General features: G+C 45.9%; 3 protein-coding genes across 3 annotated transcripts in view; 2 read left to right on the top strand and 1 right to left on the bottom strand.

The window, feature by feature from the left end:
* LOC121306537 (disks large homolog 4) overlaps positions 1 to 5294 on the bottom strand; it is a 37068-nt gene extending 31774 nt beyond the window's left edge. The window contains exon 1 of the mRNA XM_041238307.1: positions 5130 to 5294. Coding sequence (XP_041094241.1) covers positions 5130 to 5159 — 30 coding nt within the window. The 5' untranslated portion in view covers positions 5160 to 5294. The remainder of the gene's footprint in view (positions 1 to 5129) is intronic.
* A 5550-nt stretch (positions 5295 to 10844) lies between these two features.
* Positions 10845 to 15820, top strand: LOC121306467 (zona pellucida sperm-binding protein 3-like). Its single transcript, XM_041238188.1, has 7 exons — positions 10845 to 11533; positions 11763 to 11881; positions 12003 to 12106; positions 12620 to 12797; positions 14027 to 14147; positions 14994 to 15037; positions 15628 to 15820. Exons 1-7 carry the CDS (start codon positions 10952 to 10954, stop codon positions 15818 to 15820), a joined length of 1341 nt encoding a protein of 446 aa, XP_041094122.1. The 5' UTR covers positions 10845 to 10951.
* Positions 15821 to 19150: 3330 nt separating this feature from the next.
* Positions 19151 to 19920, top strand: LOC121306596 (serum amyloid P-component-like). Its single transcript, XM_041238411.1, has one exon. The coding sequence runs from the start codon at positions 19377 to 19379 to the stop codon at positions 19761 to 19763; it is 387 nt and encodes a 128-aa protein (XP_041094345.1). The 5' UTR covers positions 19151 to 19376; the 3' UTR covers positions 19764 to 19920.
* Positions 19921 to 21102: the final 1182 nt, after the last annotated feature.

Here is a 21102-nt window from a genome sequence, read left to right as displayed (position 1 = left end):
GAGAGAGAGAGAGAGGGAGGGAGAGAGAGAGGGGAGAGAGAGAGAGAGAGAGAGAGAGAGAGAGAGAGAGAGAGAGAGAGAGAGAAATCAGTGGGCTTATGGAGATTCATAGGCGGCGCAGTCTTCAGAAAAATCGACCCCCAGACCCTCGCTGTGTCTGGCATTCTCAAATACTGCCAGAGGCAAAAACAAAAAAAAACAACCACAAGGAATATTAACTGCATGGTTGCCTATACATTTATAACCTTCACAAAAAAAACACAACATGTCGATGAGAACTGAATCTATTGGACTGGAACGCCGAATTCTACATCGGTCTTTCCGCCAGCTTCCTGTTCTGTAGGTCACGATCGAGGAGCTCTTACCTACAGCGCAGGAAGAAGCAACGTTTCCAATCTGTTGTGCAGCACTACTAGAGAACTGGAGGGGGACCCCTTTCCCTTAGGGGGGTGAGGGAGGGACGGAGCAGTTCAGTCTCAATGCCTCTAGTCTGCCCTGGACCGGAGGGAGCCCCCTTTCTCTTAGGGGGGTGAGGGAACAGTTCAGTCTCTGTGCCTCAAGCCTGCCCTGGACTGGAGGGAACCCCCTTTCTCTTAGGGGGGTGAGGGAGCCGTTCAGTCTCTGTGCCTCAAGCCTGCCCTGGACTGGAGGGAGCCCCCTTTCTCTTAGGGGGGTGAGGGAGGGACGGAGGGAGGGAGCCAGTTCAGTCGTCAAGTCAGCAGTTTTACGAGATGACCGCAGGGACCTTGGCACTCCCTCGGGGGGGAGCCCTTTCTCTTAGGGGAGTGAGGGAGGGGGGAGGGAGGGAGGAAGTAGTTCAGTCTCAATGCCTCTAGTCTGCCCTGGACCGGAGGGAGCCCCCTTTCTCTTAGGGGGGTGAGGGAAGGAGGGTGCCCCCTTTCTCTAAGGGGGGGGAGGTAGGGAGGGACCAGTTCAGTCTCAGGTCCTCAGGCAGTTGAAAGCTCTGGGTTTAGAGGAAGGGATTCTCAGGAAGCCGATAATGGAAACTCCAGAATTCTATCCACGGTCGCCCTGTCACGTCGCCATGACAACAATCAGGCCCTGATGTGTTGGTTGCTAGGCGACTGGCATCAGCAGAGAGAGCCGTACACGAAGATAAAAATGTATGAAACAAATGAAAACAAAACCTTTGATTCTGAGAAGGGATGTGCTGGTAACTTATTAAGCCAGCTTGTGTCAATGGATTACAGTCACAGTATATATATAGATGGCAATGTGCTTAAAATGAGTCTGTATAAAATATGTTGCTCGCTCGCTCTCTCTATCTCTCTCTCTCTCTCTCTCTCTCTCTCTCTCTCTCTCTCTCTCTCTCTCTTCCACCAGCACAGAGCAGAGGGAGGCTGTTCAGAGAGTATAAGAGGCTCCCTTTCTCTTAAGAGGCTCCCTCTACTAACACAGAGAGCGGAGGGAGGTGTGTCAAGAGGCAGTCAAGAGCCTCCGATCTGGAAAGAGGCTCCCTGTGTCCTGCATGAAGAGTCCGATCATTTCTCATAGACGGACATGAAGACAGAGCACAACAACAGTCAGGTATATCGTTACGTACTTTCCGAGTCGTTTAAGCTTGTCGAGAGTGGGAGACATTGTGATCTCGATCAAATTTTATGAGCGACTCAGAGAGAGAGTTGACGTCTCGCTTTGTGAGAAACCTCGCGCCCTCTCCTCAGGGTGTCTGCTAGCAATGGCACTGACTCCCTAGAGTTACAGTGTCTCGAGACTAGCTCTGGTCAGGAGAGAGAGGAGAGAGATGAGAGAGAGTCACATAGAGAGAGATAGATAGATAGGAGATTTTAACTGTTTCTTCATTAAACATTAAATATTAAATGTGATTAAATACAAGACAGATAGAGATAGGAAGAGAGGGAAAGAGGATAGATAGAGGGAGGCAGATTGATATCTCTCTCTCTATCCATCTCTCTATGTGTAGACAGGTGGCTTCATTAAGATGTGAATCATCAAGCCTGGCTTAAAGTAGCCACTAGGTGGCGCTATGCACTAGCTGCAACATTCCTTCCCATTGAAAGCATGGAGAAAAGGCTTTGTGCAACACCAGGCCAGAGCCTGAACTGTACTTCACACCAGAGACCAACACAAGGGTTCAAAATCCATATCAACACCAGCAACGTCACCACCAACCCAAACAGTCCAGTGAAAGCTGCTGAATAATGTTCCCTTGTTAACATATTGAATTGCACCCCCTCTATATAGAATGAACTCCCTCAGCTTCATAGAGTCCAATGAAAGCTGCTGAATAATGTTCCCTTGTTCACATATTGAATTGCACCCCCTCTATATAGAATGAACTCCCTCAGCTTCATAGAGTCCAGTGAAAGCTGCTGAATAATGTTCCCTTGTTAACATATTGAATTGCACCCCCTCTATATAGAATGAACTCCCTCAGCTTCATAGAGTCCAGTGAAAGCTGCTGGATAATGTTCCCTTGTTAACATATTGAATTGCACCCCCTCTATATAGAATGAACTCCCTCAGCTTCACAGAGTCCAGTGAAAGCTGCTGAATAATGTTCCCTTGTTAACATATTGAATTGCACCCCCTCTATATAGAATGAACTCCCTCAGCTTCATAGAGTCCAGTGAAAGCTGCTGAATAATGTTCCCTTGTTAACATATTGAACTGCACACCGCTTCAAACAAAAAATTGTGACATTTTAAAATCTAACATGAAATATTACTATGCTGCTATTATGGCTTCCAGACTTTTCTTAGCTATATCATTTTTGTAACTTCTTTGATTACCTGATGCTAATAAAATATATTTTAAAAAATGGTTCATGCAGTTTATTTATTTATTTTTGAAATGTCTCACTCTCAAAAATTCTTGGTGATGCAAAACTTCTGCCCAGACTGCGCACCCCCGAAACTGACCCTGCAGTGTGATTCAGTGACAGAGGGAGGGGAGGGGGAGGCTGTCGGCGCTGTCACCTCCTCTATCTCTCTCACCGCATGTTCTGTACGCTTCTCTAGCCTGCTCTTGTCTGACTCATGTCGTTCAGCGGCAGCACAGAAACTCTACTGCAGCAGCATTGTGCCGTCTGTCTTCAGAAGAAGCAGCTGTGTGCTTTTCATCCTGAACACAACTGTCACGAGCTTTTCCAGTTTAATATCACAATGTAGTTTTGGGCTACTGAGGAGAGAGGTATGGAGACTGAACTGCTCCGTCCCTCACTCTGCTAAGAGAAAGGGGGCCCCCTCCAGTCCAGGGCAGGTTTGAGGCACAGAGACTGAACTGCTCCCTCCTTCTCTCACCCCCCTAAGAGAAAGGGGGCCCCCTCCAGTCCAGGGCAGGTTTGAGGCACGGAGACTGAACTGCTCCGTCCCTCCCCCCCCTAAAAGAGAAAGGGGGCTCTCTCCAGTCCAGGGCAGACCTGAGGTTGGCAGAGCTAGTTCTCCTCCACCCCCAGGGCTGGTTTGGCATAAGGCAGTGCTGGCAGACTGCAGCCCAGTCAGCACAGAGCTAATTAAATCAGGAGAGTCTAACGGTCACTGCCCTGTGTGAAACTTACTGAAGAGAAAAATCTCTCTCTCAATCTGTTAATTCAGCAGGTTCCACTCAACTTCGTGAAGGAAAATTAATTCAGCCGGTTTCATTGAACCTCATGAAGCTAAATGAATTTGTTCTGCAGGGTGAAGCAAAACTTTTGAACTAAACAAGCGGCAGTCCTTACCAGATCCAGACAACACCACACAAATCCTTATAATCAGAGATGAAATGAACACCCTCTCCAACTGTCTCCCCTCTCCCTTCTCCCCCCCCACCAGACCTCTCTGTGCTTTACAATGCTTCCCTATGCTTTACCAGACCTCTCTGTGCTTTACAATGCTTCCCTATGCTTTACCAGACCTCTCTGTGCTTTACAATGCTTCCCTATGCTTTACCAGACCTCTCTGTGCTTTACAATGCTTCCCTATGCTTTACCAGACCTCTCTGTGCTTTACAATGCTTCCCTATGCTTTACCAGACCTCTCTGTGCTTTACAATGCTTCCCTATGCTTTACCAGACCTCTCTGTGCTTTACAATGCTTCCCTATGCTTTACCAGACCTCTCTGTGCTTTACAATGCTTCCCTATGCTTTACCAGACCTCTCTGTGCTTTACAATGCTTCCCTATGCTTTACCAGACCTCTCTGTGCTTTACAATGCTTCCCTATGCTTTACCAGACCTCTCTGTGCTTTACAATGCTTCCCCATGCTTTACCAGACCTCTCTGTGCTTTACAATGCTTCACCCTAGTGGTGTGTGGTTGTGGTGAGTCATACTCAATATTACTGTACCACCATTATGGCTCTCTTTGATTACATGATGTTAAAAAATTATCTAAATCACATTGATATATATATATCTTTTTTTTAATCCTAAAATTCAAGTTTACGCCAAACTCTCGCTTCTACAGCCCAGCAGACCCAGCCAGTTGTTCTCTGCGAAGCGGGGATGCTAAATTCCTTCAGTGTAACGGCAAGGCGGCAGGAGGACCGAGCAGAGCTAGCCTCAGAAAATCCCAGAAAACCCCCTCCCGGATTTGAAACAGGAAACCGGCTCAGTGCAAAAGCCAGCGAGAAAGGCCGCTGTCCGACAGCCCGGCATGGTACTGAGACTGCTTTCGCTAAACTCACAAAAAAGAAACAGAAAAAATCACACACACACACACACACACACACACACACACATACCAGAAATCGATTGTGCCGATGCCATGGCAACAGTGTGTGCTTCGATCTGGTAACATCAGAGCAATATGCAAGAGAAATCTTTTTTTTTTTTTGTAAAAGGAGTACTTGGACTTTCAAGAACAAGCTGAAGGATCATGGAATAACACCCCCCTCCCCCCCTCAACCTCAATCCCTAATCCCTTTCTAAAGTCTATAGGCCACAGTCAAGATCAAGAGACCAAGCTTTTGAGGAAATGCAGAAAACATATGCATACACAAACATAGAGAAAAAGACAGCAAAAGCTGCCAACGCCAAAATATTTAAGCTACCCCTATCTCTCCCCCCACCCCCTTCTCTCTCACACACACACAGCTTAATAAAACACAAACCAGCGTATGGATTTGACTCCAGAGGAATCAGAGAGACAGAAAAAAAAGTCCTACCTTGGTTGTGACAATGCAAAGACAGTCCATTGTTTTGTAGAGGAACAGGTGGCTCTACACAAGGGTTGGGAAACCCTTCACAACTGTAATTTGAATTCTGTCCTTTTTTTGGGGGGGGAGAGAGAGAGAGATAGAGGGAGACGGGGAGAGAGGGGGGGAGGGAGAGAGGAGGTGATTTTTGTGGAGGAAAAAGGGGGACGGGAGAGAGTGTGGTGATTCCTCCCGAAGGGCGTCAGTGCAGCCCTAAACTCCATCGCAGGGTTCAATTGTGTTGCTGGGTGTGTCTGTATTGGGGGGCGGAAAAAGAAGGGGGAGGACGGGGGTCTGTTTAGTTCAGCATGTATGAGTGAGCATGTGTGTGCGTGCGTGCGCGAGTGACCGCTCGGGTTCCATGTGTTGCTGTGTGTGTCTGTATTGAGAGAGAGAGAGAGAGAGAGGGAGGGAGGGAGAGGAGGGAGAAAGGCAAATCTTTTTGTCCGAAAAGAAAAAAAGATGGAAGCATTTGGAAAAGCGAGGAAGGAAGGAGAGTGGAATGCAAGCAGGGAGTGAAGAAACGAAACAGCGAGTGTGTGAGAGAGAGAGAGAGAGAGAGAGAGAGAGGGAGAGAAAGCGTGTGTGTGTGTGAGAGAGAGAGAGAGAGAGAGAGAGAGGGAGAGAAGAAGCGTGCGTGAGAGAGAGAGAGGGTGATTGAGTGAGGCAAAAAAAAAAATGAGAGAGAGCGAGAGAGAGAAAGCGTGGTGTGTGTGAGTAAGAGAGAGAGAGAGAGAGAGAGAGAGAGGGTGATTGAGTGAGGCGACAGAGAAAAAAATGAGATCGAGAGAGCGAGAGAGAGAGAAACGAAGGATGGCTACTGCTATCAATATCTGAAGTAGGCCTTTCACTGCTGCTTAAGGGAATTAAAACCAGCAGTTTGTTTCTTGTGAATAAAAGGTGGGTGGGGGATGGAGGGGGCACATGTTTTTAGGTTTTATAATTTGTTATTCTTTCTGACAATGACTAACTGAAAAATAAAAAATAAAAAAATTATCCACCCAGTCACAAGAAGGATGCGAGTAGGAGAACTGATTAAGTTTAAAATCCTTTTAAAAAAAATAAAAATACACGCTCCCCAGAAATTATATTTTTAAAAACAGCTTTTCAACGCTTCTTTCAAAACGGACTCAAGTTTGAACCAAAATCCATTGCATAGCGCTTTGATCCAGTCCTGGTTTTAACTAGGGGTGGAGATGAAACACTTGTGTCCAGACTCTTCCAGGTCAAGCGATATTAATCTCCGACGACCCTGGAAGACAGGAGAGCGGTCCTCGCCGCTGCCTGGGCTCAGCACTCTGTTCCCAGAGGAGGCGTCTGCAGGTCGGCGCTGAAAACGCGTGATCTCAATCCGGCGAGGACACAACTTGAGATCGGACCAATCCTGTTCTTTAGAGCAGCGGGCTGTACTCTGGTAACAGAGCACTGACCCAGGGCATGCCGGCGAGACAGTTATCAGACTGCGAAATGTGTTCTAACACCTCGGTGTGCTGGTGCGCTCGGCATATGAAAGCGCACCAGTGGAACTGTGAATTAGTTTTGATTTAATTGATGACTTTAACAGGCCCACACATGCAAGAATTAAAAACACTACAGAGAAAAGGACGTGTTCTCATGCAGGCAGTTATATAAAGGAGATCAGGGACACATCTTGAGCTGCTAGATTTGCACACTGCTGTCCATACCCAGACTGAACCTGGTAGACAGTGCAGCCTTTTAGAACTGGAACTCAGAACCTCAGAACTGGCTCGGGGTTCTCAGAACCACAGAACGGTCTCTGTGTTCTCAGAACTGGGGTCTGTGAGTCACCGATGCGTTCCTGCAGGCAGGTGTGTACAGGAGCTCAGAGACCCTTCTGATGATCCGGTATTGCTTCTTATCAGAATTACATGAAGATTGATTGTTCTGCACGAGGTCGTTATCTGTAAGTGACATTGTCGCTTTAATAAAGCGGACTGTACCACTGTGCACACTGCGGGGGGGGGGGGTGTTGATGCTCCTGCAGTAAACAGAGGCCATAATGGGAAAGTGCAGCACTCCACCCTCCAGGCAGCAGAGCAATGGTGCATCACTAAAGCACTTGAGAGCTATCAATAGTGCAAGAGCCTGTGGGATTATAACTGAGAATTGAGATTCTAGTGCAGAGTGAACTTGTTTTGCTTCATAAAGTCTAATGAAACCTGCTGAATAATGTTACCTTAACATACTGAATTACACCCCGCTGTGTGTGTGTGTGTGTGTGTGTGTGTGTGTGTGTGTGTGTGTATATATATGATGCAAAACTACGACGGGTCTACAATCATGACACTATTTATTCTGTGTGGGCACTGTTTGTGAATAAATAAAGAAAAGAGAATCTGGCATATTGTAAGACTTCTTGTTCTTACAGTTCTATAGGCTTAAAACGTCACTTCAGTGGTTCTGTACTGCACCCTCCTGGATGCTTTCTGAAACTGCACCCTCTTACATTTGTTGCTGGGGAACGAGTGAGGAAACTCTCTCTACTGCCCTCCTCTGGACTGACCCAGTTACTACATCTCTCCTGGGTCTTGAAGGATCCCAGTGATTCTACCTCAACAACAAGACTACAGCTCTGGTCAAAAGTGGACCGTACCTCTGCAGAGATCCCGGGAAGTCCAGACAGCTGGTTTTCACAGACGGTCAGCTCATAAAATTCTTGAATATCTGTGAATAAAGAACACACAGTAAGGACAGCAAGACACCCGACTCACACCCGTACCTTACAGCCTCACACGTACTCGCTATATCAAAACTAATGAATTGACTCTCAAGTTTAGGTGGTGTGCTGGCCGATCGGCGTTTCGCCACAGCGCCCCCCTATGGCCTGGGACATGATAGCGCGTCAGAAATGTAAACTTAGAACGGCGAATGAAAGTGAATTTATTTTAATGAGTCAGGTTCCGAGAATTATCCAAGTGTAAATCTTTCTCAAATGAAGCACGAATAAGATTGGAGAGTGAGGATGTCGTTTTTAATGATGGCAGATTGCGATATTACTGACACAGCGTTACACAATAGATCTGTAAAGCCTGGCTGACAGTAGCTTTCCTGGTTTAAATGCACTTCATTTTGTGATGCAACTTTTCCAATACAAACCACCACTGCCCAACTGCTGAGGCTCTTAATTACCTAAGCTTGGATTAGTGTCTTAATATAGCCTGCTCTGGGGTTGAACCAAGCCCTGCAGGAGAGGGCTGGCCACCAAGGACACCCCGAAATGGTGCATTAGATCTGGGTGGTACCAGTCTCTACAGCTGGTGATTATTTTTAGGGGGGGTGGGGGCTGGTTTTTGGGGTTCAATCTTGAGAAACGCACTGGCGTGCTGCGTGGGGAGGGGGGACGGGAGGGGTGTCACTGAAAACTGGTTAAAAATAAGAAATCGAATGACAAATATAATTGAACTGTAATTGACCAATGGTGTGATATATTGCGTGTGTGTGCGTGCGCGTGCGTGGATGTGTGCGCGTGTGCGTGTGCATGTGCGTGTGCGTGTGCGTGTGCGTGTGCGTGTGGCGTACCCAGCAGTGCTTGAAAGAGATCACTCTGGAAGATGGTGAGCAGTTTCTCTGCTCGAACCCGGAACCTCTCGTCCCTGGCCACTGAACGACACTCCTCCATCAGCTGCAGGGCCTTCTGGGTATCTGGGTGCGGGGAAACAAAACAACCAGACCCACAGTCATCCTGAAGAAAGCACAGCAAACACAGAGAGCATTGTAAAGCATAGGGAAGCATTGTAAAGCACAGAGAGGTCTGGTAAAGCATAGGGAAGCATTGTAAAGCACAGAGAGGTCTGGTAAAGCATAGGGAAGCATTGTAAAGCACAGAGAGGTCTGGTAAAGCATAGGGAAGCATTGTAAAGCACAGAGAGGTCTGGTAAAGCATAGGGAAGCATTGTAAAGCACAGAGAGCATTGTAAAGCATAGGGAAGCATTGTAAAGCACAGAGAGGTCTGGTAAAGCATAGGGAAGCATTGTAAAGCACAGAGAGGTCTGGTAAAGCATAGGGAAGCATTGTAAAGCACAGAGAGGTCTGTTAAAGCATAGGGAAGCATTGTAAAGCACAGAGAGGTCTGGTAAAGCATCAGGGAAGCATTGTAAAGCACAGAGAGGTCTGGTAAAGCATAGGGAAGCATTGTAAAGCACAGAGAGGTCTGGTAAAGCATAGGGAAGCATTGTAAAGCACAGAGAGGTCTGGTAAAGCATAGGGAAGCATTGTAAAGCACAGAGAGGTGTGGTAAAGCATAGGGAAGCATTGTAAAGCACAGAGAGGTGTGGTAAAGCATAGGGAAGCATTGTAAAGCACAGAGGTCTGGTAAAGCATAGGGAAGCATTGCAAAGCACAGAGAGGTCTGGTAAAGCACAGAGAGGTCTGGTAAAGCATAAGAGTTCAAAGAGGTTCTAAATGTAAGGCACGTATCAAATTACACCAGCAAGGACCGCTGTCGTTCTGCTTTTGGGTCCTGGATAATGAACGCTGGCCTGCCATAAAATAAACATTCAGAATGCATTTTGATATGCTAAACTATCATTTATTACTCTCTCTTACACTTTGAGGCACTCTTAGAATATAACTCTCATCAAGCAGCTTCTTGAAGGATCCCAGGGTGTCGGCTTCAACAGCATTACTGGGGAGTCGGTTCCAGACCCTCACAATTCTGTGTGTGAAAAAGTGCCTCCTATTTTCTGGTCTGAATGCCCCTTTATCTAATCTCCACTTGTGACCCCTGTCCGTTGTTTCTTTTTTCAGGTCGAAAAAAGTCCCTTGGGTCCATGGGTCGATCACTGGTCGACAGCCCTGGTAGTTAGTCAATTTCAAAGGCTTGCTTAACTCCGTTTTGTTGTGAGACAATTGCTTCTACGTCCCTGTATGTCGAACGAATTAATTACACACACACACACACACACACACACATTATATATACATACATACACACCACATTATCTGCATACACATGACATAACATATATATATGTATATACATATACACACACAACACACACACACACACACACACACACACACACACACACACACACACACACACACACACACACACACACACACACACACTGAAACTAAAGCTCACCTTGTCTTTTGAGTGGCATCGCGCTGCTGCCGAATTTTCTCAAAGATGCAATCTCTAATCTGCCCCGAGAACGGCTGTGACTTTAAACCTATTAGAGGATTGATGCCGAACCGCAGGGGAGTCTGGGAAATGTAGTTTTTATGTTACAACTAAGCGCTTTTAATGCATTGTTAACACTACGACTAATAACACTACGCCAGCGGGTCTCCGATCCCGGTCCTGGGGGGGCAACATTCCACTCCTGGTTTTAATTCCACTCCTGGTTTTAATGGAGGCTGAAATGGAGGTTTATTTACTTCAGGTTAACAATTTATAGAACAGGGTTGGAACAAAAACCAGGAATGGATTATTTTTTTTACTTATGTATTTATAATCTAATACCCCATTACAGATAAGAGCCGTTATAAAATACAATGCAATCAGTAGACCAAATTCAAATGAGCAAAATAAAGCACGCACTAAATAATTAAAGAGCGACTTTGACTATAAGAGCAATTTAAAAAAAAACAGCCGGGAATACTTATTGTATCCCTGCTAATTAGTTAATAACCTCAGTTCTGTGATCGCTTGGGCGGAACGCTCCCTATAAGAAGGTGGCGTGAATGCCGTGCCGGGTTTTCACTTGGGAGACGTGCTGCGGGATAATTTGGAGAATCACCAATATATATATATATATATTTCTATATGAGAATGAGTCGTCGTGTTGTTTACTTGTTTTGCTTCGTGTTGTTTGCGGCGGGACTGACGTATGGCTGGAACTTCGACTTATTCCGAAATTTGGAGAAGAGACCCACCCGGCGGTCCTATCAACATTATTACAGGCGGCTGACCACGGCTGCAACGAAAAAACACGCCGTGCCGGGACAGCGTCTGTACAGCAAACTAATACCCGGGTTCAACCTCTTCGGCTTGCGGCCGCAGTTCAAGCACGTCCCCTCTACCTACCTGGGGACGCACCGACCGCCTTTCCCTCCGCGTTTCGAAACCCTGCCTCCCACAGTCGACCCTCGGGTCTCTCCCGTTCCCCTTCGTGTGCTGCCGGTGGGACCCGGGCAGCTTCGCGATATGGGTACTGTGGATGTGGAATGCGGGGAAGCCAGGATGACGGTGAAGGCGAACCTGGACTTGTTCATGAACGGGGTCCCGATCGACCCAGCTTCCCTGACGCTCGGAGACCGGGAGAGATGCGCGCACACATCCCTGGATTCAGTGGCGGGCGTCATTATCTTCGATGTCCGGCTGCAAGAGTGTGGAAGCACGCTAATGGTGAGCGATAGCGTTTAAATATAGAACTGGTGCTTTTAAGGTGGAAGGCGACACTGGTCATTTATCTACTCTGTAGATAAGGTAACTCGGTCTACGGGGTTCGGGTCCTCTTGCGCAATTGTCCTGGTGCCTGCACCCCAAAAACACCAGGTTTTGAGCGCACTGTGCATTTCAGTGGGGGTGTGGTTGGGAGGGACTACAGTGCTAGTGTCTCTTTTTCATTTATTAGATGACTGCGGACAGCATGGTCTACTCTAACACGCTTCACTACGGCGTCCCTCCGTCTCCGGACTCTGTGATCGTCAGGAGTTCCCCGGTTGCGGTTCTTATAGAATGCGTCTACGACCGGTAAGAGAATGTTCTGTGGAGGCTACTTGCAGCGAGAGGAGGTTATGATCCGGTGTGTGTATAGATCTAATGTTTCTCTATCCATATAAATCTGCAAAATCCACGTGTGTGTGTGTTCCAGGAGGGCTAATGTCAGCAGCAACGCCATCGTGCCAACCTGGGCATCATTCACGTCAACCAAATCTGCAGAGAACGTGCTGGACTTCCAGCTCGGCATCATGACCGGTACGTGAGCGAGAGGCTATTAGACAGCTCGCGGTTTTTATATTGTACAGCTCGGGTTAAGTTTTGCATCCCCTAAAATGAACTCCCTCAGCTTCATAGTCCAGTGAAAGCTGCTGAATAATGTTCCCTTGTTAACATATTGAATTGCACCCCCTCTATATAGAATGAACTCCCTCAGCTTCATAGAGTCCAGTGAAAGCTGCTGAATAATGTTCCCTTGTTAACATATTGAATTGCACCCCCTCTATATAGAATGAACTCCCTCAGCTTCATGCGTGGGGGGAACTTTACTTGCTTGACTGAAAAACTGACATTAAAGAAGTGCATCTTTTTAACTTAAAATCAATCTAACATTAAGTACTATTATGGCTTCTGGTATAGACTTGTGGTATCATTTTGTATGGTTTCCGATTTGCATGAGAAATACAATTTTAAATTGAGACGTATATTCCATTGTCTTTAATCCTGAAATTCAAGCTGCCTATTAATTCCAATTTGTTTTCGTGTCTTAAGATGATTGGAGCGCTCCGAGGACTTCCAACTACTTCTACCTTGAAGAGGTCATCAATCTCGAAGCGTCCGTCGACACCCAGAACCACCTTCCCATGAGGCTGTTCGTGGACCGCTGTGTGGCTACGCTCAGCTCTGACGTGAACTCCAAACCTAGATACGTGATTATCGATCACAATGGGTGAGGAATATTAATGTGACCTGTTTCCTGCAGTTGCATGTTTAATTCTACCATGTGAAGTTTCTGGTAATAAATTCTCACTAACAGCGCTGCTGCTGCACCCAGTCCTGGGGTTCAGAGCTCCCCTCAATGAAGTCTGTTATTATTATTAATATTGCAATGATCAGGAGCCAGGAGTTTGTAACAAAACTCCAGGGGTCCCAATGTGAAGGTGGACTAATAAAAACGCCGGAGCTAAGGTACCGACGTCTTGGTCCAGGGACCCCAAGTTGCAATAATTGTCAATAGGGCGTTATTAGTCTCGTCGCGCTACCGAACACCGTATCCAGCTCGGGTTACCAACCCCACACTAGCCGGCCGAAGGACGTTACACGGAGGTTTTATCTCCTGCTGCTGCACCCAGTCCTGGGGTTCAGAGCTCCCCTCAATGAAGTCTGTTATTATTATTAATATTGCAATGATCAGGAGCCAGGAGTTTGAGCAGGGTTACAAACTCACACTAGCCCTGCTGCTGCTGCACCCAGTCCTGGGGTTCAGAGCTCCCCTCAATGAAGTCTGTTATTATTATTAATATTGCAATGATCAGGAGCCAGGAGTTTGAGCAGGGTTACAAACTCACACTAGCCCTGCTGCTGCTGCACCCAGTCCTGGGGTTCAGAGCTCCCCTCAATGAAGTCTGTTATTATTAATATTGCAATGATCAGGAGGCAGGAGTTTGAGCAGGGTTAGAAACTCACACTAGCCCTGCTGCTGCTGCTGCACCCAGTCCTGGGGTTCAGAGCTCCCCTCAATGAAGTCTGTTATTATTATTATTAATTGCAATGATCAGGAGACAGGAGTTTGAGCAGGGTTACAAACTGCCCTGCTGCTGCTGCACACAGTCAGGGGTTCAGAGCTCCCCTCAGTGAAGTCTGTTATTATTATTAATATTGCAATGATCAGGAGGCAGGAGTTTGAGCAGGGTTAGAAACTCCTCAATGAAGTCTGTTATTATTATTAATATTGCAATGATCAGGAGCCAGGAGTTTGAGCAGGGTTACAAACTCACACTAGCCCTGCTGCTGCTGCTGCACCCAGTCCTGGGGTTCAGAGCTCCCCTCAATGAAGTCCTGTTAATATTGGTTATTAGGAACCAGGAGTTTGCTGGTTCTGGCTGTGTTTTAAAGTGCTTATCTTCTGTATTTGAACCCGTGTCAATGGCTGTGTTCTGTATTCCTTCTCCCTGTCAGCTGCCTGATGGATGGGACCCAAGCCAGCTCATCCGCTTCCTTCCAATATTCCGATCAAGATCCCGGGAAGCTGCGGTTCAGAATCCAGGCCTTCCTCTTCTTCAAAGAGACCCTGAGCTCGGTGAATATTCCAGCGCAGCCCCCAGCTAACACTGTCTGCAATGAGAACAGGAGGCTTGCTAGTCCAATGTTTAGAGAAAGTCTTTATACCAGGAGGTTCGAATCATCTCTTCCATTGTCTTTCAGAAAAATGCTGGTCCTCACAAGCTTAGGGTGTGCTCCGAGCGATCACATGAGTGCCACTGTTACTTAGGAGCACACACCACACTTGGGGACTTACCGTTCAGAGGAAAGTCTGGCGGGAGCCTTGTGCTCTGTCCTTTGGATGAGATGTCAAACAAACGAGGTCCCAGGAAGTTCCTACAACACTACCGCTATAGCCACCACCCCCCCACCCCCCCCCCTCCCCCCCCCCCCCCCCCACCCCCCCCCTCCCCCCACCCCGTCTCTAATTTACTTTTAAGCAACTTTACGTACTTAAATGAAAATCTGATCCTTATACACTTTCGTATATCTTAGGGGGGGGGGTTCAGATTTTCAGTTGTGATGCATAGCCCCCCCCCCCCCCACCCCCCTTGAAGGAGGTTATATGTGAGGACTTGGCGGGGGGTTTAGAGTCCTTGCAAATTCTTCATCACCACGTATCTACGAAGAAAAGTGAACCTTCGGAACACGAAGCCGAGAAGCTGCGTGGACACTAACCTAAGTCTATAGCGATTGGCGTATTTCAGCATCGACACTCCACTCCTGTCTCTAATTTGAGCTGAATTTACTAGGCAATGAAATCTGATCCACGAATCTATTTATAATGGTGCCAGTTCTTTACTTTCCATTCCTGAACCCTTCTTAATCCTGAGTGAATGGAGATGAGTTTGTGATGGTTGACTTTTCTCTTCCTCCTTGCCAGATCTTCATCACCTGCTGGATGAAAGTGACCTCGCTGAACCAGAGGTAACTGGGAGAGTTATTTCGGGACGAGAAAGTCGTTTCTGCAGCCCCCAGTAACCCCCCCCCCCCCCCCCCAGGACTGCAAAATTCGTGCGTACTGCAAGTTTCTAGTCAGGATAGTGGTTAGGTAACGGACATCCATCTTCACCGTCTGTTATCGCAGGGAAGTTCCGCTTAATCCTAAAAGGATGTCCCTCACAGTTAGTGGTCAATCAGCCACATCCACACCTATTGAACCCCCCCCCACCCCTTTGTATTAAAATCCTCCAATTAATCCATAACTATAAAACATGTGCTAAATTTAGAACAGGATGCAACAATGTGTCCTGGAGAATTCCCAAACCGCTCTGTATCAGAGTCCGGATCAATCATTAGAAATACTTAGTCATTGATAAACTCAACTTCCTATTTTAAAATCAATGTTGTAGTCGATTGAAATGGGGTGTTTATTAATTTATATACATATGAAAAAGCAGTTGGTTGATCAACTGTAGAGCTGTTTTATTGTAGAATTCTCTGTTTACACAAATGTATAGGTCTTATTAACCAATTTCTTCAATGGATAATTTATTAACTGGACTTCTCGTTTGAAGGTGGAAGTCTGTGGACGGAGACAGCAGTGTGTGTGCGTGCTGTGCCACTGAGCAGTGCCCCATGCCCGATGCACGCCGCCGCTACGCTCCTAGAGCGTCCCATCACCGGTTCAGACGTGGAAGAGAAGCGCCTGACTACAGACGCGGTAAAAAAGCACAGCATGACACCAGGGCGCTCAGGAGGTCCCGCTAGACCAGCCGTGGAAATAAGAGTCCTGTTGCACTTTCCAATTCACAGATGGTTCAAAGAAATCATTTACGCTTTGAAGTCTAGCATTGTGCGTGGCTTTAAACTTAGTGTGGTAAGCTGTATGGAATATTCTGTATCCATGAATATTCCATATAGGATTGATGTCCAATGAGCAAGTGTACCGACAATGGATCTAAACGCAAATCAATTTATTTTCTATAGAGCCTTTTCATAGTGCTCTACCAACAAAGCGCTTTACAAGATAGTGAGGATCAATGCATAATACATTAAATACAGTGAAATACAGGGCAGAGCACACTCAATACAAACAGCATATAACACAAAGCAGATACATTAAATACAGTGAAATACAGGGCAGAGCACACTCAATACAAACAGCATATAACACAAAGCAGATACATTAAATACAGTGAAATACAGGGCAGAGCACATTCAATACAAACAGCATATAACACAAAGCAGATACATTAAATACAGGCTAATACACAAAATACAAGGCTAGGATGTGAATTATAGACACTATGCGTGTGTCGCACAGAATCACTCGAATAAGAGTGAAAAACCTGAAATGGATTCTACACTTAATATCTTGTGATACGCACAACAGCGTGTCTTAGTGAGCTTATTCTCACTTTTTTGGACTTTACCCATTGAAATCAGTTGTCTACACTACGAACATTGTGCCGCTCGTTCCCGTCTTGTAACATGGAGATAGAGAGGAGAGGAGCGAGAGAGTGGAGGGAGGGGAGAGAGACGCACGCGCCCAATCTAGGCGTCTATCGAGGCTCCCCTACAGTGCTAGCCAGGCGACGCGCACAACGTCTGGCTCGCCACTTATTTTCTCCCTCGCTAAAGAGGAAAGGAACTCCTTGTTCCATCAAAAACTGAACGAAAGAAAGAGAGAGGTGCTCTTGCGCAAGACGTAGGCTTGGCAAACAGAGCGGTGCGGAGACATACTTCTTTCTCATCGCCCACAGCGCGCACGTCGCAAAAACAAATTTACTCCAAATAAGAAAAAGACTATAACATTGCTTTTTTTTTTTTTTTTTTTTTGGGGGGGGGGGGGGGGGGGGCGTTGTTTGTGGGTTAGCAAGTTAATCCACTACCATTGCAGTGTTTCATTTTTGGTTTAAAATGAAGCTAGAATGCGCATCTAAATGCTGGTTATTCCACACTGTGTTGTGTTTGTAATGTTTTGCTTGCATTCTTGGCAATTTATATAAAATATTGCCAGTGACTCCTTAGAAGTGCTTGATACGGAAAATCGTGTCCCCCTTTTAAGATACTAAACTAATTCCTTGGGATGCATAGCGGTTTGACCCATTCCTGATTAAAATGTTACGTTCGTGTCATTTTATAATTTGTAATCCCTGCATAATATCTGGAACTTGCAAAAACCATTGTGCTGTAATTTAGAATAGAGCTCCGGGTCTGGTTTGCTTAACTTCTTTTAAATTCCAGTCTCTCTATCTCGCGCGTAGATTTACGACCACAAGGAATTGACCACAAACATTTCCGGTCAGCAGACGAAAGAAGAGTGCTACTTCCGTTGCAGACCGGCGACTGGCCTTTGCAAATCGGCGATAGTATCGCTTGCGTTCGGAGTGAATTTACATGGCATGCCTAACATTGTTGTACAATTAAACATTAGGGTCGTATTCCTGATTGAAACGTATACTTTTGGTATTACGACCATTAAATATTACCTCAGGAGATAATAACGAATTCAAAGAAAATTTAGGCAACCGTATGAAACCATAATAAAAAAAAAAAAATCTATATTTGAAACGTGTGGGCTTTTTTTTTTTTAATTTGCAATGTGTTCCTTTCCTTGTAGGTAGTTGTACGAGATCATATTTCATATATCATAATTCATATTTATAATTGTATTGCATTGGCCTCTTGGTTAAAGCGCGCTTTTCATGCGCGTTTCCGTGGCCTCACCTGCAGTGGACCCGCATGGCAATAGGACGCCGCTTGCTTTGCGCAAACTGCTCCTGTGCGCTGCGGCATCTGTGTGTTTAATACAGATTTTAGGCATAGCCTACAGATTTACCCTTATCACCCTGGCAACTGCCTCTCTAACAGTGACACGTCTTGCTTCTAAACTCCAACAATGTAGAATGTCTTGTGCGTATTTGGAACTAATAAACTCTAAACCCTTAAACACCGGTCTTGCTTTCCCAGCGTATCAAAGCGGTTAGTGCCGTGTTTACCTGCATTCCATTATCCAATGTTGCTTTGCCCTGGACATCATTCACCTTTTTTTTTTTTTTTTTTTTGGTTAATCATTTATTAGCTAGTCTCTAATAAGTCGCTTTGCATGAAAGCGTATGATAAATGTCTCCATGGGAGAAACAAAACAAAAAAACCACCAGCTTCACAAGTTGGGTAGTTTCTCACTCTCTCTACGTCATTTCATCTCTTTACGTCACTTGGAGCTGTAAATCCCTAATCGAACCCCGGCGAGCAGAAGAGAGTTTGATCTTCCGCTTATCAAACGGTTTGCTTTGGAAAGTTTCAAATTGTTCTTTCAGCGACCAGAGTCTATGGAGATCCAAATGAAGAGAATGGCCGTGAACACATTTATTAGGGACTTAGACGAAACGTGACTTTGCTTTGCCAACGAAACCTTCAAAGGACCATAAGGTAAAAAAGTCGTGGGTTCTCTAACGTCGTTATTATTATTATTATTATTATTATTATGTATTTGGCAGATGTCTTTATCCCGGGCGACTCACACAGGGCAGTTCAGGGTTACAACGCAAGCCTACTGTACAGTAAATGCAACAGCACGATTAAAATACAACACGAATTAAAATGGAGCAAATTGGGATTACAGTTTATTTACAGTGTTAGCAGTGCGATAGTGCAAGGATAGCGCATCGGCCGAGGATCCAGCGCAAAGCAGGAGGGTCGGACCAAGAGATCTAGGGCAGTAATCTTCCTCGGGCAAGATATATAATCGTTCTGTATAAACGATAACCCGAACCTCTATTTCTGCCGTGCTGCTATCTGAAGACGTTGTATCCTGTTAGATTCCGATTCTCCTTGGACATAGAGCTGTGCGCGGTTTGGGAATTATTTGCACACCCTGTAGGTGTGTGTGCTTGTGTACAGTGTACAGTATATTCGTCGGTGAGCTTTTGGCACGAGTTTTTTGTGATTTCTGACTATTCTTCAACGCAAGATTCAAATTCCGAGGACTTCTGTTGTGCACAGCCTTCTTCAACTCATACGTTTAGACAACAGTGACGGAGAAGTTGAAACGGCCACACTTTTGCATGAGTGTGTGTGTGTGTGTGTGTGTGTGTGTGTGTGAGTGAAAATCTGAAGCGTTCTCTTGTCTTCCTTCACAGATCTAACAGGGAAAGCCTTCAGTTTTCCATATACCGCTACTTTTGGCCGTGTGAACCTGACGTCTGATCAACACAATTACCTGAAAGACTTCACCCTCTGCTTCCAGTATCAAACCAGTGCTGGATTCACCACTACGTTCTTCAGTCTCCACCCCGCTCCCGACTCCTGCAGTTTTAGCATGAACAGGAACTACGATCGGCAGTACAAACTCTACGCTTGCGGCAACACTGTGTCCTTCTGCTGCGCTTCGGAGTTTCAGGACTTTCCCGGCTGGGTCCGGATCTGCGTTACCTGGGACTCTCATATGAGGGTGGCTCAGGTGTGGGAGAACGGGAACGGGAGCGTGCGGAAAGGGCTGGACCGACCCATTTCGGTTCCGGAGCAGGGATCCCCCAACGTCATACTGAATTCCGGGAGCGTCCCGTTCCAAATCTCGGACCTCAACTTGTGGGATCGTGAGCTGATGCCTTGGGAAATACGCAACCCCGGTGCGGGCAACGTGTTGAGCTGGGAGTCGGCGCGGTACTCTACGAGCGGAGTTACCATTCTGGAAACTAAGAGATAGAGCTGATTACAGTCCGGCTGAGACTCGGCAAAAGCTCGATTCTTTTTCAAGGCACGGGGGAGTGAACCAACGTAGATCAAATTGTAGTTTTTTCGTTTTGTTTTGTTAGTCTGTCAGTTTAAATTTTCAATAAAGCTGCAATTGCACCTAAGGAGAATATCATCGCTTGAGTCGTTTTTGCATGGCTCCAATACAAGTCGACTCTTCTAATCTGCATTTTAAACATTTTAAGGATTATACCCGGGTTAAGGCTGTTGGCTGCAGTTACATATTCTGGCCACCTAGTGGCACTACACACACACACTGACAAACTCATGCACCATTAATTATATTAAACCTCGGAGCAGAAGAAGCTTGACTTAATGAGAAGACATTTAGCAAACGTTAAAAATGTTTCTGGTTGCAATGCTTTGCATTTAATGCAGAGATGGAAACTAGGCTCCCATTGCATAGCAGTGTAAGGCAGTCTGCCCAAGAATTATATTGCTGACCGCAGTCCGCCTGGAGCCCTGATTTTGAACCTCTCTATATATTTAGACCCGCTGTGACGAGGCGGTGGAAAGGTTGAGAAGTCACCCCTGTTCCCAGCGCTAGTCCCTGCTGCGTGATCACGCCAGCGCCGTCTCTGTTTAAAATCCAGAGTCTGGCCCAGAGGACGGTGACCCGAATTATTTGTTCAGCAGCCCTCGCTATCTCGGGTCAGCCTAGAGGACCTTTCCCACGATTCCGCCCCCCTGGCGCCGCTCCAGCCAGCTTCCTGATTTCTGTGGTGGTGAGGCAGAGCTGCGCGATTTCAATAGCCGGTGCGAACTGTTCATTTTTAATTTTTTTAAAATCAGATGTCAGCGTTTTTGTAAATGCCACTGTGGGTTTTGCAGGAGGTTGGCGGACAGTTTCCTTTTGCAATCTATCCCAACACATCACTGATCAAAGTTGCAGTCCACAGCATTGTGTTAAAGAATTTTCACAGCAAATTTACACTGTTCAGTTCATAGGATCAGAAAATTAAGATTAGTCTATAAATTAAAACATATTAAATGTTTTTTTTTAATATATTTTGGGTTCTGGAGTTTAATTAACCTGCACTATATATATATATATACATTGTATCATGTATCATATATAAATATATGTCACATAGTACATAGTATATATCTTGTAACAATTTCACAACTTAATTTAAATCAAGGGAAGTAATGTTAAAACTGTACAATGCACTTGTAAGACCTCATCTTGAATATTGTGTGCAGTTCTGGTCACCTCGCTATAAAAAAGATATTGCTGCTCTAGAAAGAGTGCAAAGAAGAGCGACCAGAATTATTCCGGGCTTAAAAGGCAT

The sequence above is a fragment of the Polyodon spathula genome, chromosome 48 (assembly GCF_017654505.1).
Source record: "Polyodon spathula isolate WHYD16114869_AA chromosome 48, ASM1765450v1, whole genome shotgun sequence".
NCBI lineage: Eukaryota > Metazoa > Chordata > Actinopteri > Acipenseriformes > Polyodontidae > Polyodon > Polyodon spathula.
Note: the sequence above shows the minus strand (reverse complement) of the source record. Positions and strands in the feature narration are given on the sequence as shown.